The 17,923-nt window shown below is 41.8% G+C and overlaps 1 protein-coding gene, 1 long non-coding RNA gene and 4 other non-coding genes across 7 annotated transcripts in view; all 6 read right to left on the bottom strand.

Annotated features, from left to right (window-relative positions):
* Positions 1–17,923, bottom strand: part of LOC134503320 (uncharacterized) — a 136,696-nt gene that overhangs the window by 118,472 nt on the left and 301 nt on the right. Inside the window, exons 2-5 of one of the 2 annotated variants that reach the window (XR_010068530.1) lie at positions 15,461–15,588; positions 14,198–14,279; positions 13,424–13,524; positions 11,858–12,016 (exon numbers count right to left, since the gene is read on the bottom strand). This is a non-coding gene — a long non-coding RNA (uncharacterized LOC134503320). Of the gene's footprint in view, positions 1–11,852; positions 12,017–13,423; positions 13,525–14,197; positions 14,280–15,460; positions 15,589–17,923 lie in introns of those variants that run through there. The other variant, XR_010068529.1, reaches the window with a different exon arrangement.
* Positions 1,831–6,740, bottom strand: RAB42 (RAB42, member RAS oncogene family). The gene is made up of 2 exons (XM_063311841.1): positions 6,475–6,740; positions 1,831–2,248 (listed from the first exon to the last, which is right to left on the bottom strand). The coding sequence occupies exons 1-2, from the start codon at positions 6,738–6,740 to the stop codon at positions 1,831–1,833; spliced, it is 684 nt and encodes a 227-aa protein (XP_063167911.1).
* On the bottom strand, positions 13,235–13,308 carry LOC134503753 (small nucleolar RNA SNORD99). Its single transcript, XR_010068586.1, has one exon. It is a non-coding gene; the product is annotated as a small nucleolar RNA SNORD99 (small nucleolar RNA).
* Positions 13,973–14,107, bottom strand: LOC134503748 (small nucleolar RNA SNORA61). Its single transcript, XR_010068582.1, has one exon. It is a non-coding gene; the product is annotated as a small nucleolar RNA SNORA61 (small nucleolar RNA).
* LOC134503747 (small nucleolar RNA SNORA44) lies at positions 14,853–14,985 on the bottom strand. The gene has a single exon (XR_010068581.1). It is a non-coding gene; the product is annotated as a small nucleolar RNA SNORA44 (small nucleolar RNA).
* On the bottom strand, positions 16,820–16,961 carry LOC134503746 (small nucleolar RNA SNORA16B/SNORA16A family). Its single transcript, XR_010068580.1, has one exon. It is a non-coding gene; the product is annotated as a small nucleolar RNA SNORA16B/SNORA16A family (small nucleolar RNA).

Below are 17,923 nucleotides of genomic sequence, written 5' to 3' on the forward strand. Positions count from 1 at the left end.
TGCATGCATCTGGTATATTGCAATCACATATAAAGCCCCTTTCCAGTAACTAGATGCCCCTTTAAGGGTTTGATAGAAGAAGGCATTACATATGTGCACCATGGCTGCCAGAAAGAAAATATTGCTGGGCTGTCTAGCCAAAACTAAACGAGCTACAATATTGTTTAGTGCTGTGTGTGAATCTAGTCCCAGAGCCATATTTTCGTGGTGTGTGTGTGTGTTTTCAGTGGGATGAACAGACTCAGGATTAGGAACAAAGGGTGGTCTACATTGCAATCCCATGTAATCGTCATATATGAGATGGGCAGCAGAGAAATTTGATAAAAGTAAAGTATAGTAAAGTAATCTTTACTTGGAAGCAAGGCCCGGTACTTTCAGTGGGACTTATTTATGGCTAGTAAGGTTTAGGGATCAACTTTAAATGACATATTTTATCCATAAGCTCATACAGATAAAAAAGGGAGTGGAGTTTATAACTTCTGTCCGTATTTGTGCATGAGACAGAGGTTTTGATTACTCATGGAATTATGTGTAAGGGTTGTAATACTCACAGCTATTTCTATTGATGAGGTTCAGCTAGGTGGTAGGTGTGGTGCCCAAATAGAAAATGACACCTAACCAACGTTAGCTAATCTAGAGAGCAAGCAGGGCTGGTCCAGGTTAGTGCTTGAAGGAGGGACCACTAGGAAATCCATCTGCTGCAGGCTAAACTGGGAAGGTCAAGCAACCCCCCCTCCAAAAGAAAACACAGGTAAACCACTTCCAAATGACACGAAAGCTGTAGGAATATGTCCCTAGGAGATCATGAGTGGATTTCAACTTGGGAAATGATTTTACAGGTGTTTTACCTTTAGAGTTGGGGGTATTGTTTACTATCCAACCCAAAGAAAGCATCACACTCCAGCAATAGGCAGAACCATTTTTTAAATGGTTGTTTCATTCATTTAAAGAATTACACACAGAGAGAGAGCATTTACTGTGCTTTGAGCACTACCCACCCTAGAAAAGTGGCCAATGAAGACATTGTCAATAAACAAAGCCATACACATTATTATATATTATTATGTAATATTGTAATATATATTACTGTAAAAAAAAGGAAGTAAACTTTTTCATATTAAATATTTGCAGGATTTTTTTTTTAAATTAAGGAGGTTTTTAGTACATTCTGGAAATGAAGACTGCTTCAAAACATTTGACAACCCCAAGACTCTCCATCTCTCTTCCCCAGCTCTACTCAACAAGCTCTCTACTGAATAATGGACAGAAGCTGTTTCTAACCTGCCAAATCCAGAACAAAAAGGCACAATGGTGCTGAGATTAGTGCAGCAGTCTTTTCTCCAGGTTCTGACCCAGCAGACGTTTCTTCAGCCATCTGAACGCCAAGTCTGACTGGCTGGCAACCCTTGGTATCACTTATCCCCTCCGTCTCCCATCAGCCAAGCTAGCAGCCTGATGAATGATGATACAAGACAAGGCCAGGAAACTGTGCAGGTTAGGACTACAGCCGCAGTTAACGGGGTAGTGAAGTGAAGTGGGCTGAGATTTTCCAGGGGATATCTTTTTAGTTTTGATGCTAAAAATATTTTAACTGGAGAATTAAAAAACAGCACTCTTCTGTATTGTATCTAAAAACAACAGAAAAACTATGTCACTGATTTTCAGCTGGAAATAAGATCTGAGATATGGTCAGAAAGAGCTCTGGAGGATGTAATAAAGTAGTTGGGGTCATAGGTTGTGGATGGTCACCTGGGTAAGGATCAACCCAATGGATTAAGCCCACTTTGGTTATCCAATGGCCCCTTTCTATAACACCCAACTCTGACATAGTTAACACTGGCATGCTTCTTGGGATGGCTTCTTACTTCTCAAACTGCTTGCTCTCTTCTTATAAATGACTTTCACACCATCCCATCCTTCCTGCAGGTCGAACTCTTTGTTTCTCAGAGCCTCATAGATAGCATTGGTGATGGTCTCGAAAGCCAGGTCTATGTTGGTGTCAGTTTTGGCAGATGTTTCTATAAAAGATGTGCCTAGAGAAGTTGCCAAGCCCTCTGCTTCCTCAAGGGTGACCCTGTTCATTGACTCCAAATCACATTTGTGGCCAATCAGGAGGAAAATTACTTTGTCCATCACATTGGTAACTTCATTGTACCAATCAAAGATGCTCTCAAAGGACCTTCGATTGGTCATATCAAAGATCAGGAGCACACCAACTGCATTCCGGTAGAAAGACCTGGTGATACACCTAAGGGGGAAGAAATGCCAAATTGAGTCATCAGTCTTTTCTCCAAGATATCAGAATTAGGTGATATTCTTTGATTGAAGGGACATGGAGCATATCCATGAGGACAGAATTATTGCATCACAGACTCATCTTTATTGTAATCTATAACAAGATACTGTATTCATAATAAGCTACTGACATCTGTTTTTAGGGCTTGTTACATACAACTTTGGTTGGCAGATAAAGATCCTAAAATAACTTGTTGCTGAGTTTGTAACTGTAGCCTGTAGAATTCATGCTTTGCTAATGGCTACGTAGGCTAAGCACAATCACAGGCCTTTTTATTATGTGCCGTTATACCATAGTTTTTATGTTGTCTGGGTCTGTGACCTGTGATAAAGATCTTACTCCTGCAAGATATCAGAGCTATTTATTGAAGCACTTGTCTGGATACTAACTGTTACCATCCATCATGTGCCCACTGACCTTGTTCTGGAGCAATGTTTGCAAAGCAATTTCTTTTTTAGATGTAAACATAGGTGAATCCTATGGAGAAGGTTATACAATTGCCTTCAAGCTGCTTTGGCAGGCTGGAGGTAAGCAAAGAAGGAGGGAGGAGAAAGAATGAGCTGTTTAAAAATCTATTTATGGAGAGATGGATGACTTTCCTCCTAGCATACTAAGGTATCTTTTGACCCATTATCTCTAAGAGGTTGGCCTCAGGCAAAAGTCTTCTCTGTTATTTATTCCCTGGTCCTTTTTGTTGAAGATACATACTGTAGTATTGAGTTGGAGGCTTCCAGTGCATGCCCTCATTCTGTCACCTTCAACTGGGTGCTGTTCAGATGTCTTGAGAGTACAGCTCCCAAAATCCTGAGCCAGCATGGCCCATTCTGGGGATGCTGTGAAAAGAAATCCTGATACACCTAGTAGGCATCAGGATTGAGAAGGGCTGAGAAAGGCTGCCCTAACTGTAAATTCTGCAATGCAATCCCATGTTATTTACTAAGGAGTAAAATGTTCCAATAAATTCAGATTTACTCCAAAGTAGATAGATAGTATAAAGTTGTAGTTTTAATAGGGAAAGATGGTAAGCTTCAGTTTGCTAGGCTTATACAACATACTAAACCAGGTTGATAAAAATCCTAAGGGTTGCATTTGTACAACATCCTAAGTTTGTTTAGTTTTAACAAGGGTTCTTTTTTTTTGTGCTTCCTATGCTGTGAAGCCCTTACCCCTCAGGTTAGTTTATGGTTAAAGATATCATGTGAAATCAGAAAATTGCATTAAATGGGTAACCCATCTAGGTATGTTTTATGACTTCTGCAATAGATTTAATGGTCATATTGGCCATTAAAACCAACCCTCCTGTTCAGTGTAGGCATTCAATTAAGCATCCTTTACAGATGGATGTCCAGCCTCTTCATGAACAAAAGAGTTGACCACCACCACCCCTTGGTAATTGATTCCACTGTTAAACTTCTCTTAGAGTTTGGATAGTCTTCCTAACATTCATCTGAAATCTGCGTTCCTATAATTTAAGTCCATTTGTCCATATCCAGTGCTCTAGAATGATGGAGAACAGGTTTTTGACCTTCTGTGTGCCATTTTTCAGACATTTGGAAAGTGCTATCATCATCTCTCAATCTTCCCTGCTCAACGCTAAATGGACTTAATTTGCCTAATCCCATCTCAGATGTCATAGTTTTAAATCCTGTAATGACCTTGGTTGGGCTTTTCTGAACTTCTCTGAATTTGTCCAAATCTTTCTTAAAGAGGGAAGACCAGAACTGATTATAGAACTCAAGGCAGAGTCTGACCAATACAAAATAAAGTAGAACTACTGTTTCCTATTACTACTGATCGTCACCCTTTACATTTTCTGGACCACAACTCCCAATTCAAATAATTAAACACAGGGAGAACAACAGAGGAATGGTTGGGTTCTGAGTGGTCTCTGAGCTTGGTTTTCATCTTGCAGGTGTTAACATACAGACATTTTATTACCCTAGTTGGTGATATCATCAGTGCATTAATGTGAAGTGGGCCTTGCTGGACATTTAATGCACAGATGATGTTACCAAGCATGGTAATGAAACATCTGCAAGATGAAAACCAAGCTCAGAGAACACCAAGGTCTCAACAGTTCAACCCTGAGCCACATATATTCTCCACCATTGCAACTGTGGAACTGAAAAGGAGGAGAAACATGTAACAAATGGGTACATGAGAGTTCAGTTTTCATCAAGCTATTCTATAGACTACAGCTTTTTTCCAGGGAAGGAGGAGGGTTATACATTTAACAGTTGTATGAACACTCACCAGGTCAAGTTTATCTCAAATTCTGCTTCTGAAAAGGCATTCATTAGAATGCCATTGCTTGCACCCAGTTAGTGACATTAGCCTGCAAAGAAGGCTGACCACAACTCAGCAGTTGGATTAGCAAGCTCAAACTTATGCATCCCTCCCCACTATTACTAAGTTTTCTGATATTTCTGAAGCCTAAGTCTACCAGAACTGGGCTGCAAAAACCCAGAAGCCCACTAGGTGTCAGCAACAAGTTTGACTTGTCTATGGCTCTTTGCTGCCATCTAGTGCAAGCACAGGTTGTATCCCTGTGTTATCTAATGGCAAATCTACCTGCCAGGGTTTGATAGCCTCCACCAAAGCCTCCAGGCTATATGTTGGGCTGCTGTTTATGGAATCAAACCATTTACCATTCTGCCCCCATACTGTTAATACTGACTGGCATCAGGTGTCCAGACTAGACGTGCAGGAAGGGCGGTGTGGTGAGTGCATTGAACCTGGGACATTTGGCATGTGAAGTGATTTGCTGCTGAGCAATGGCCCTGGCCTGGATCCTGTAATCCAGAATGTTCCTGCCTCTTCTCTAAAACTACAGAGGAACAAATGAGAATTGTATGAAAACAAAACAACTCTCCCCTGTTATCTCCCAAGGGGTTCTCCCATCAGTCTTTTACAACACAAACAGAATCCAGGGACTCCTTAATGACCAACCAATTCATTATCACAAGCTTACACAGCTCACAGTCCGTTACTCTACAGATCTGATGACACAGGTTTGGTCTGTGAAGACTCAGGAGACAATAAACTGGGCAGTCTTTAAGGTGCCCCAACACTGTATTTTCTTGGTCTTCTATCTCCTGATTAGCCTTGAAATGTCAGCTTCAGTCACACTATGCAAGGCTCACTTTTCTTTCAGCCGCTTGCACCACACCTCTTCAGATAACAAATGTCACAATACAAAGCTGCATCATAACCAGAAGGAGGGTGGGGGAAGCCCTCAAGGCCAAATTATTCCAGCCGGGTTAATTCACAACCAATGGAGGAGTCTGAGTCAGTCTTCCTGGGACCCTCCTTAATAGAAGGGGAACTTCTAAAGCCTATATCGGAGGGCTGGATTATCACATTTTGAAGAAAAGGAAATTACATGGATTTCTACCTAAACACTGGGGCAACTCTTAAGAGGGGTCATTCTTAAGTCCAGAGGCCAATATTCTGTACTTCCTACTGTGGTAAGCATCGAGTCTGAACATTAGAACTGCAGAGGTTTGCAGTTTATTTGCTGCACAAGTAGTGTGTGCCTTCTGATGATGATACTTGAGGAACCCTGGTTTCTGAAGGAAAAGATATAAGGTTGCCCAAACTTTGCCACCAGTTTCAAAGGCCTTGTCTCTGGATTGGTTGACACACTCTGCTAAGGTAGCTTGTTAGATTCAAGGTCAGCTGAAGTTCTGGTCCTCAGCAGACCACCCATTTTGTTTTAGATTTATATCAAGGAGCTCAGGGCAGTGTACATAGCAATCCTTCCCCAATTTTTTGCCCAGCAACAGTCCCATGAGGTAAATTGGACTGAAAGAATGACTGGCCTACGTCCACCAAAGACCTTATGTGGTTGAAGGGGAGCTAGAACATACTTCCCCTTGTTCTTAGTCCAACACCTTCATGACAACACCATACTGGTTCTCACTTTCAGAGCAATGTAAGAATACAACAACTTGATGGCAATGGCTGGTCATTTTAGGTCTGTGGAGGTCCCTTGTTGAAAGGTGCCACCATCAGTTGCAAACTGTGCTTACCTTTGGTTCTGCTTCAGTTCTGCATGGAGCCCCTCTTAGAGCTTGCTAAATGTTTTGACCCTGAAATATCCCTGCTCTGAAACATCTTGTCCTAAGGCCAAAATATTTCAACCTTGAATCATTTTCACTCCTCTGGATCCCCCTTACCTGAATCTCTCCTGACCAGCAGTGTCCCAGAGCTGAAGCTTCACCTTGATTCCTGGAGGGAGTTCCATCATCTTGCTGTAGAACTCTACACCCACTGTGGGACAGGGGGTTGGGATGAAGCATCTCTCTGTGTATCGCCTCAGCAGAGATGTTTTGCCCACAGTGGAATCACCCAGCAGGAGGATCCGAAACTGGTAGTGCCAGTTGCCATTTGCATGACGGGCTGGCACCATCAGCCCCAACTCTGCCTCAGACGTTACTGCCATTGTGGAAAGGTTGACAATGGGAGCAGGGGAGTAGCTTTGGCATGGATCCTTGAGCAACAGCCTGATTGTCCCCCCTCTGCTGATCAAAACTAAGTTCTGCTACTGGCAGAAGAACTCTACAGGATGAAGATGTAGTTGTCTCCGCCCTTAAGGCTCCCCCCCCCCCACATCTCCTCTGGAGCAAGGAAAAGCCAACCCACCTCTTAGCCAGGAATATGACCCTCTTCCCCCACCTCCTTCAGCTCCACCTATCACATTCCCTTCTAGCTTGGCTTCTCCAAACAATGAAGCCTCTTGATCTGATTTCTGTTTTGAGGGATGATTAGGCAGAAGTATGAGTGACCTTGGACATTATATGTTTTTAGATTTTATGTCCTGTTGTTTTAATCAGAGTCACATTTGTGAGTTGGGTGGACACATAAACTGAATCTATCAATACATAGATATATTTCTTTAGATACATGCACATGGCTGTGTGCATAAAGAGCTGTGCCTAGAGCACTTCCCCAGAATGTCATCTCTGAGCTGTCTGAACTGCTGCAAACAGTTGTGGAACAAAGTAGAACTCTGGGACATTCCCTTACCCTCGATGAACAGCCTGGCTTTTCAAAGACCAGATGTAGAACTTGGTGGATTCCTCTTCCGTAGAAATCAAGTTTATCAAAGATGGTGCAGATGTTCCATCTGGTAGGAGTTGGGCTTGTTTGTTGGTTCAGAGGACTATGACCCAAATCTATAGCAATGTGTTTTAGGAGCCCTCAAATTCTAAAAGCAAAAAAAGGGGAGGAGGTAAAGGAAATCTGTCAGTTTTATCCCCCCCTCCTTGCAAACTTAGCTGTATCACATCCCTACCCATAGCTTTTTAGAACAAAATGCAAACTTTTTCTCCAACTCCCCATTCCTTTGCATGTTAATCTCTTGAAAATCAGTCCTCTACTGTTTTGTTATCTGTACATACTTCCAGGCATTAATTAACTACTTAGATTTGTTGTAAACCAGGTAGCTTCAGCAAAGTGCTTGAAGAAAGACCTTACTGGAGGACTTTTGTTCCTTACAGTGCAGCAAACCGCCATCTCCAAAAACAGAGATAATGCAGGAAGGGATTATAAGTGAAGGGGTAGATCTTCGCCCTTCCCAGCTCTCCTTAGCTGCCTCCAGCTCTTATCTAATCTCTTTCCCCCAGCCCTGCAGTCATGTGCCAGCAGCTCCCCTCCAATATTCTGCATGTGGGCTAATTCACTCCATCTATTTTGCACAGACAGGACAAAAGTCCTTGAACAAGAGACCCACTTTGGCTTTTTCTTTCAAAATAGAAAAATAGAGCCAGTTTCGTCTAGTGGTTAAGACACCAGGCTAGAAACCAGGAGACTGTGAGTTCTAGTCCCGCCTTAGGCATGAAAGCTGGCTGGGTGACCTTGGGCCAGTCACTCTCTCTCAGCCCAACTCACCTCACAGGGTTGCTGTTGTGGGGAAAATAGGAGGAAGAAGGAGTATTAGACATGTTCCCTGCTTTGAGTTATTTATAAAAATAATAAAGGCAGGATAAAAATAATCTTAAAAAAAAATTCTTCTGAAAGGCAGACCGTACATCCAACAGGCAAAATACTGATAAAGTAATTTTATTTATTTATTTATTTATTTATTTATTCATTCATTCATTCATTCATTCATTCATTCATTCATTCATTCATTTATATTTCAAATTTCTATCACCGCCCATCTCCCCCGAAAAGGGGACTCTGTGCAGTTTACAATCAAAGTTAAAACACATAAATTACAATATAGGTAAAGGTAAAGGTTTCCCTTGACGTAAAGTCCAGTCGTGTCCGACTCTAGGGGGCGGTGCTCATCTCCGTTTCTAAGCCTTGGAGCCGGCGTTGTCCCTAAGGACCCGTCCATGGTCATGTGGCCGGCATGACTCACGGAACGCCGTTACCTTCCCGCCGAAGCGGTACCAATTAATCTACTCACATTTGCATGTTTTCGAACTGCTTGGTGTGCAGGAGCTGGGACGAGCAACGGGAGCTCACCCCGCCACGCGGTTTCGAACCGCCGACCTTCCGATCGGCAGCTCAGCGGTTTAACCCGCAGCGCCACCGCGTCCCTTAAATTACAATATAAATGCTGTATAAAATAAAATATACAGTAGGAAATATAAAATCCAGCAGCGTAGGTCTTGTTTGTTGGGGAGAGATCTATAAAAGCCACCCCCATGATGAACTGGTGGCCCTCCCACCCCAAGCGAGGCGGCAGAACCAGGTTTTTAGGTTCTTCCGGAAGTCCAGGAGTGAATGGGCCTGTCTCAGCTCCAGGGACAGAATGTTCCAGAGGGCGGGTGCCACTGCAATTAAATTCAATTGGAAAGTTAGTTTACATAGAACACACAACTCCCTCCTAATATTCCATTATAGCAGTATTTTTCAGACTTGGCAACTTTAAGATGTGTGGACTTCAGCATGCTGGGGGGAATCCTGGAGTTGAAGTCCACACATCTTGAAGTTGCCAAGTTTGAAAAACCCTGCACTATAGCGTCGGTTATAAAAACTTCCCTACAGACTTCGGAAGAGGTGGCTATCATTGTCAAAAGCAGCAAAACTCACAACTTCTAGGTCAGCTTCTTGAAAAGGGTGCTGTTGCTTTTCAGAGAAAAGTAGTATCAACAGATTAGAAGACTGTGCAGAGTTGTTTCAAAAATTGAGACTGTGACCAGGATCTTCTTAACTAAAATCTTGTCTTGAATTCCAGTTAGGATCAGAAAGGCAAACACACATCTTGAATATTCCATAAGTTATGCAGACCCCAGATAGCCACTGACAGTTGAAAGCTGCTCAATTAGGGTGTATTGTATGCCTGGAAAACATACTAAATATACATTTATGTTTAGAAAGGTCATCAAGACCTGTCTGTTGACCCAGGCCTTTGGGAAGGAAGACTGAGACTCCACGCTTCATCACACTTGCCATCTTTTACTGATTTTATTGTAATTTGTTTGTTGTTAGCCACCCAGTTGTTGAGTTGGGCAGCATACAAGTTGAATAATAATAATAATTATTAATGGCTGAATCCAGTTTAGAAGGCCGGGCAAGTCTAGTGGCCAGGGAGGGGATGAACCTGTAGGACAACAGTGGGTATCCTCATCAAACACTTGGGCAAGCTCAAGATTTAATTTCCTGGGTGGCTTTAAAGGAAAATTGCTTTAAAAGTTAGGCTGGATTGATTATGGCTTAAACTATACCGTTTCCTTTCTAAAAATAAATGGCAAGAATTAAGTTAGCAAGAGCGGTTTATTCTAATTTTCATTCAAAGTTCTCCTGATGATCTACATCAAGGTGGGCAAACGTTTGGTGGCAAAGGACTGCACTTAAAAATTGGGTAACAGATGGCAAGGGTAGACCAAACTACATCACAGAAGTGGGTGTATTTTGAGTTTGTCGTCACGTTCTTTGCTTTTTGACTTTAAAACTTTCCCACGTTTTCACGACTTTCATGGCAGGAAACTTACTAATTTTCACTAATCATGATTATTCAGAGACCCACAAAAAGACTTTGGAAGACTAAAATCCCCGTCTATTTCTCTCCTTGCAAGGCTACCACAAAGCCCTTGCATGACCAAGTAGAGGGTTGAACTTGGATTTCCCAAGTCCCCCCCAAATCTGTAAACCACTACCTTGAATTTCCCCATCTTAGGGCCCTCAAACCATGCTAGGCTGTAATTCCCATACTTGCGAACATGTCTAGACCTTGGTAGGTCTGGAGTACATAAAATGATAAAGAGGGGTTGCCACCAATCTTTCCACATTGAACAGAAACTGGGATTACACTCTAATAAGCCTATCTTTCTCCATTCAATTTGTTTAACCAATATTGAATGCTTATCCCTTTGCAGAGATATCCATTCAACAGTGGCCACTCATTTTTCCCCAGCTGGCCTTTGAAAGACACCCTACGAAGAAATTTCAACTGCTTTCGTTTCATCTTTAACCATCTCGGTGTGCTGAATTTCTGACATAGTTGTAAAAGGCACAGCAGCCCTTGAAATAAGACTGACCAAACAATTGCATCCCATTAGCCCTCCTGTCCATTGTAGTTATTTTCTAAATCTAGATGATCGAAGATCAACTGTGCATGAAAAGCATCAAGTATCAACGTGTCTTTAAATGCCAAAGTATGCACGCACGTGCTTTTTGATGCTTCAGAATCAAAAGGCATGGAGAAAAATGCTGGCTAGGCTTACATAATGCAATTGTGACTATTTGACAGTGTCTACCCTGCCACTGTGGTGAGTTGTGCTTTATATGTTCCATACAAATCCAACCAACTGCAGTTTATTTATATAAGCTATGGCTTAGTACAGTATTTCAATCAAGCCTGTTTCTGAGTTAGATCAGCCATTTTATCCACCCAACTATATTGTTCGTTCTGACTTGCAACCTTCTCTAACGCTTTACAGGTAGTCCTCCACTTATGATCACAATTGGGACCAGAATTTCCATCACGTGACCCAACCTGATTTTACGACCATTTTTATGGCAGTCGTTAAGCGAATCACTGCAATCATTAAGCGAATCCAGGTTCCCCAATGGGCATTTTTTGCCAGAAAACGGCAAAAAAATAAATAAATCACAAAATGCATGTGACACTGCAACCAGTCACAAATGCAAGCCAGTTGCCAAGCACCTGAAATGCAATGTGACCGCAGGGAGCGGCGCAACATTTTGCATGTTTGAAGTGCTTTACAGGCTGTAAAACACCCATTCCGAGGTCATTGTAACTTCTGACTGTCGCTAAACAAACAGTGGTTGAGGACTATCTGTAATCATGTCTTATTTTTGAAAAATGATGCTCTAGTTCAAACTGAGGCACACAAGAAATGGTGAAAACAAGCACACCCAGACTGTTTCCTACAGTTTGTCCTTTGAGCCTATTTCAATGAATAGTTGAAATACATTAGCTAAAATCTATAATCTTAAGGACAAACCAACTGTGGCTTAGCTTGATGTTTAAAGCTGGTTGCCAGTTTGTCTGGCAGGATTAACCCACGTTAGTGCATAAACAGGTGGTAGTTAAGAATGCTAGGGCATCGGGGGAGGACCAAAAACACTCAGAACACTTGAAACAAAATCCTTTTAATTCCATACTACTACAGAAGAACACAACCCTATCAGACGGCTGTTAGGAAATTTCAGAAATTTTTGCTGGAGGCTTTTTCCTATCTGCATCAAGGCCTTGGCTTTTTCAGCATGTCCATGGCAAATTCCAAGGAAATCTTTGAAGACCTATAAAATATACAGTATATATAGATTTAAATGTTTCTTGGAATTTTTTATCTCATAGCAGTAGAAAATAATATAGTAGCATGTAGTTAGCTAGCCTCTTTCTGTTTTGGGCTCAATGGTTTAGTAACAGGAAAACTGAAGTGTCTTGTCTCTGAGTTTGTAAGGAGGAATGGAGAAGGAAAAGGGTGCTGTGGGGTTTTCGATGAAAGGCTGCATGAACTTAAGTTCTGGTGCTCCTCACAGGTTCAGAGAGAGACTGACCATTACATTTAATGTATAAATCCACCTGGTGAGCCATAATGTGCACTTGGCCCTAGGAAAAAAAAGATGAAGTAAATTTTTAAGTCTATATATCCTGGCTTCCATCTCTAAAAAACAGAGTACCCACTCCAGGAAGCTTCAGCCTGCTGTTTTCTAAATAGTTAAAAAGTTTAATCTCCATCCTCTTGGGTCAGTAATTAGGGTTATGGAAGGGGAGCTTAGCCATAAGAGAAACCACCATTTTCTTCATGTTATTAATGAAGTTGGTACATTGCCTCAATTCAGATGGACTCAAGGGAATTTCTAAGTTCTGCATAGTAAGAATGCAGTGCTGCAAAATCAAGGTAGGAAACATAATGCAGGGTGACAGCACAATAAAATTAATCCTGCCATCTGCAAGCAATTGCCAAAAGCCTTCCAGAAGAGGGAAGCCTCTTACAATCCTTATAGCCGTGTTTGTTAAACTCAGCAACTTTAAAATGTATGGATGTGCTGGCTGGGGAATTCTGGGAATTGAAGTCCATACAACTTAAAGTTGCTGAGATTGAGCAACACTGCTTTATAGGACGCAGTAGGAGTGGGGATGTCCTTGCTGGGGGTGGGGGAGCAGGCTGTTCCACGGAAGGAGAGCACCCACAGAGCACAAACCCTATTAGCTGTCAAGAAGCATTCATCTGGAAAATATACCCATTCCTCTTGCTTCCATATCCAGTTTGGATGAAGATTAGAAGGGCTGGTCTTTCTATTCTATTGCCCTAATACAGAATAAGTTAAGCCCAATTGCAAAATTAAATCGCCCCAGGTAATTTTTTCATTGCCCCCCAAGCCCACCTCTTCACTATCTCTGTGTGTGTGGTCCAAGCATCCCTCCTGCACTCCAGAATGCTTGGCTAGCTAGCAAAAGCAGAGACCAAAGACTCCGATTTCTGTAAACAAACAATGCCACCAACACGTTGTGCCTCATCTCAGCCCCATATCCGCAGGATTCATCCAGCTGTCACCATTAGAAAAACGTGTCATCATAGACAAGGCAGAGGTGGCATGGAGCTTAACAGATGCTCGCATGCTGTGTGACCAGAGCCGTTTAAAAGGTGGCTACTGGCTACACTCCCCAATGCAGGTGGATGAACAGCAGGAAGAACTCACCATTACATTGTCGTCACCCTCTGAGCCGTCGACTCCACCAGTGGGTGCAGATGGTCCTCTTCAGAAGGAAAATGGAAGGCCACCACATTGCACTGTTACTCCTACAGAAAGAATGTGGGCACTGATAGGTCAACACAGAGTTTTCCAACTAATTCCCGAACAAAAATTCAAAAAAGTTTCCATAAAACGGAAGTAAATAAACTACAGTGCATACTAAGAACGGGATGTTACAAGAAGAGATATATAGGAAAGCAGTCTGAAATATTACTATATTCAGTACGCACTACTGTATAAAGATCTTTTGACCACTTAGAACGTAAGTATGGAAAATCTACAGGGCAAATATTAGCACATCTGCTCAAAGTTAAGTCTAATTATTTCCCACAGGGTATACAACCAAGCCAACAGCATTTTACATTAGTTTTCCCCAACCTGACACCCTTTTGAAGAGCAGGGACTGCTAAGTCCAAGAAGGCCCACCCAGTCTGGCCAAAGTCTAAGCACACATTTATGCTTAAAGTATGGAATGTATGATAACCTTGCTACTAGCTCTGTTTCAAGCCAGCCCAGTTCAGTGCTGGATTTACCTCAGCAAAGATGTTAGGGCCAGCTTCAGTTTTACTTTCCCTCCTTTTTGACCATGAGATCAGTGATTGGATCTGATGGGAAAGGGATAGGGAGGGTCCAGAACGCCACCGTTCTTCATCCCACCTCCTCTTTGCATCATAAAGAAACAGCACGTGTCTCTGTGGAAATTATAAACAGACAGAGTACCTTGCAGGGTGAGCTGCTAGCCTTGATGTTTATGAAAGAGTAATGACATCCTCTCCAAGCACCGAACACTTCCAGACAGTAACTGATGAATACAAAAATACCCAATATCTGAATTAAAACCATTCAAGGTTACGTAAGCTAAAGCAGAAGTGCTTGCATTTGGTTAGGATTTTAAAAAATCTTAGTTTAAACAAGCATTACAGCAAACATTTCCAGATAGTAACTATTACATGAAAATGCCATTTGGAAAAAAAAAAATCTGAATGAAAGCCATTCAATGTTATGTATGAATACTGAGTGAGATTGCTTGCATGATCTTAAAAAACTCGGCTTAAACAAGCCCTTACAGCTGCAGATGCAAAACAAAACAGAACAGATCGAAGCATGTTGAAGAGGGTATGGCCACCACGGGAACCATCTCCAGTTTACACCTTGCCAGAGAGAGAACAAAAGCACCCCTCAAAACTCATAGCAGTGTTTCTCAACCTGAGCAACTTTAAGATGTGTGGACTTCAACTCCCAGCATGGCTGGCTGGGGAATTCTGGGAGTTGAAGTCCACACATCTTAAAGTTGCTCAGGTTGAGAAACACTGCACTACAGGAGCATGCAAAAGCATAAAAAGGCACTCGACCCTACAGACAAGTTAAAGCTTCAGAGTGTAGGAACGTCGAGTGACATCCTCAGCTACCAATGGCTGGGAAGTCAAAGTCCTTCCCACCTCATTCTTGCATGTTGTTGGAGATCTCGTGGCCACTGGCTAAGCCACAGCTCTTGGTTTAACATGCCAACCCATTTACTCAGCACAACAAACTCAAGAACCCTCAAACTTCTGTATGATGACTCTCTAAAACTAGGTGTGAATTTATGAAAAACACACCTCCCCTTTTGAAAACTGCAAAGCAAATGATTTCTTTGGGGTGAAGGTTGCGCTAGAGAACCAGCCTGGCGTAGTAGCTAAGGTGCTGGGCTAGAGATCAGGAGACTGACTTCTAGTCCTCCCTTAGGCATGAGAGCCAACTGGGCCAGTTGCTCTTTCTCAGCCCAACCCACCTCACAGGGTTGATGTTGTGGGGAAAAATAAAAGGCAGGGACATTATGTACCTGCCCAGAGTTGCACTAAATAAAGGCGGGATATGAATCTAGCAAATAAAGCCCAGAATGAGTTTTTAATTAAACTTCTACTCTGCCTATCAGTTAAAAAAAATTACCATCCCACCTCCACAATTTGAGATCCCCTGAATTAACAAAGAGTCTAGACCTACACCAGCTATAAGCTTCTGTTGAGACCGACCTGCAAGTCTTCTCTTAGGTCAACTCAGAACAGGCTTTTATGAACCGCCATGTCCAACTCCCAGGCACCAATCCATCTCATCATCTTTCCTCCTGGAAGCTGATGAGAAGAGAATTAGACAGAAAGCCAAGCTACTGCAGAACTCCAAAAATAAGGTATAAGTTTCCTTCACAGCTTTTATTCATTTTACATTCCAGGGGATTGTGAATCATCAAGTATTTCCCTCAAGGAGTGAAAATAGACTTTTATTAATAATGGATTGCCTAAGATTCAGATGTTTCCAAGATTAAAAAAAATCTGAAAATTTTGCCTATTGAAGGAGAAAAGAAGATGTAATTCATTACTGCACTGGTTTTAAAAAAAGATGATTTGGGAAGATTATCTCCAAAACTATTACCATATTTTAAAAAAAAAATTGGATGGAATAAGATGCTTCAAATTATTTTACCTGCAGTTTCTTTCCTTGAATGTGATATACGCATCTATAAAATTTATATAATAAAAGTATGGTACATTTTAATTAAAATAATTACATCCTTTCAAGATTGGCTAGGCCAGTGTTTCTGAACCTTGGCAACTTTAAGTGTGGACTTCAACTCCCAGAATTCCCCAGCCAGCAAAGGGAATTCTGGGAGTTAAAGTCCACACATCTTAAAGTTGCCAAGTTTGAGAAACACTGGGCTAGGCGGTCATTTACTCACTGAAATGTCTTTTTTCTAAACTCTAAGAAAATCTAAGCTAAAATCTTTAAATATCAGAAAACAAGATTTTTCTTGATTTCTTTCACACTTCCCAACCTCAAGGATTTCTCCTCCACACAAATCCCATCACACAGATTAAGACAAAAGGATTTTGAGAACAATGCTATTTACACGGCTTAATCTGTTTCAGCACTTAACCCATCTTATCACCCTGGCAATTGACAGTCCAGTCGTGTCCGACTCTAGGGGGCGGTGCTCATCTCCGTTTCAAAGCCGAAAAGCCGGTGTTTGTCCGTAGACACTTCCGTGGTCATGTGGCTAGCATGACAGTCACAGAACGCCGTTACCTGCCCGCCGAAGCGGTACCTATTAATCTACTCACATTTGCATGTTTTCAAACTGCTAGGTTGGCAGGAGCTGGGACTGGCAACGGGAGCTCACCCCATCATGCGGATTCGAACCGCCGACCTTCCGATCGGCAAGCTCAGCAGCTCAGCGGTTTAACCTGCAGCGCCACCGCATCCCTTATTGCACCCTGGCAATAGTCATAGCTAAATCCTGAATTCATCACTCTATGGAGCTTCACATACGAACTACAAAATGCCATCATTCACAAAAGAACATGGAAAGTATGTATTTCCCCAAAAATGTTGCTGAAGAGTTATGGGAGAACAAACCAAACAGCGACCGTCAAAGAAAAACGTTATTTTAGGCACCTTTTTGACTACACCAGCCACAGGTAAGACAGATGCAGCTTCGATAGGGCCAGGGAGAAATTATTGAAAAAAAAATTGTGCCCAATTGTTATGCTACTTCAGCATCGAACTGTGCAACTGTGGGAGCTCTAAAGAGCTTTTTACACAAGGCAGAGTTCACTACAAAGTTAACTACAACTATTCTACACAGTGGCTAATATAACTGGATCAATACTATGATCAATTCAATATTTTGTAACTGGTCAGAGTCCACTGGAGTGGGTAGCTAGCTTAATTCTAAATAATAATAATCAAATATCCTCCAGTTTAAAAAAGAGTGCAAGGTTCTATTTAAAACTAGTTATTCTAAAGATGCACTGCTGGTTAGGTGCTTGACTGCTCTTTGTCAATTTACTTCGTGCATAAATTAAAACAGTGCTGGCTGGGGAATTCTGGGAGTTTAAGTCCACACATCTTAAACTTGCCAAGTTTGCAGAACAGTGTTAAAATCTGAGTGATATGTATTCCTAAGAAAGGCAGAATAGAAATCCTGAGATTTTTAGATCCTTCATCTACTACTACTACAATTAGAAATTATACTTCTAATTTACCCAATTGAAGCTTTGGTATCCTAAATGGAGGGTGGCTGAATCTATGTCACTTATTGGGATGGGCGGCTATAGAAATTGAATGAGAATAAAAATTAAAATATGTTTGGAGCAGAAGTAGCATGCTGTTTCATTTTTTTTACGCACCCACCTCCCACCAAATGCATTAGTTACTGTCTGGGAATTCCAGGAAATGGAATCACAACACAACTAGAGGACACCAGTTTGGGAGACCCCCCCAAATCTCAAAAAAAAAAAAAAAAACAGGCCCCAAAGCATGGCCATACCCAATTAGCAACTGGATGAGAGACAATCAAGGAACATAAGAGGTGTAGACTAGACTGGAAATAGGGAAAAAAAAAATCCTGGAAGATCACATTGGCAAACCACTTCATCTTGGTTGTGAAAATACACCTTTCTGTCCCTGAAG

Source organism: Candoia aspera, chromosome 10 (assembly GCF_035149785.1).
Source record: "Candoia aspera isolate rCanAsp1 chromosome 10, rCanAsp1.hap2, whole genome shotgun sequence".
Classification (NCBI taxonomy): Eukaryota; Metazoa; Chordata; class Lepidosauria; order Squamata; family Boidae; genus Candoia; species Candoia aspera.

Bases quoted from the DNA above. Each gene is read 5' to 3' on its own strand.
- RAB42 (XM_063311841.1), bottom strand. From the start codon at position 6,740: ATGGCAGTAACGTCTGAGGCAGAGTTGGGGCTGATGGTGCCAGCCCGT. The intron at 2,249-6,474 runs GTAAGGGGGATC...CTTCCCCCTTAG, and splicing joins GCTGGTCAGGAGAGATTCAG to GTGTATCACCAGGTCTTTCT.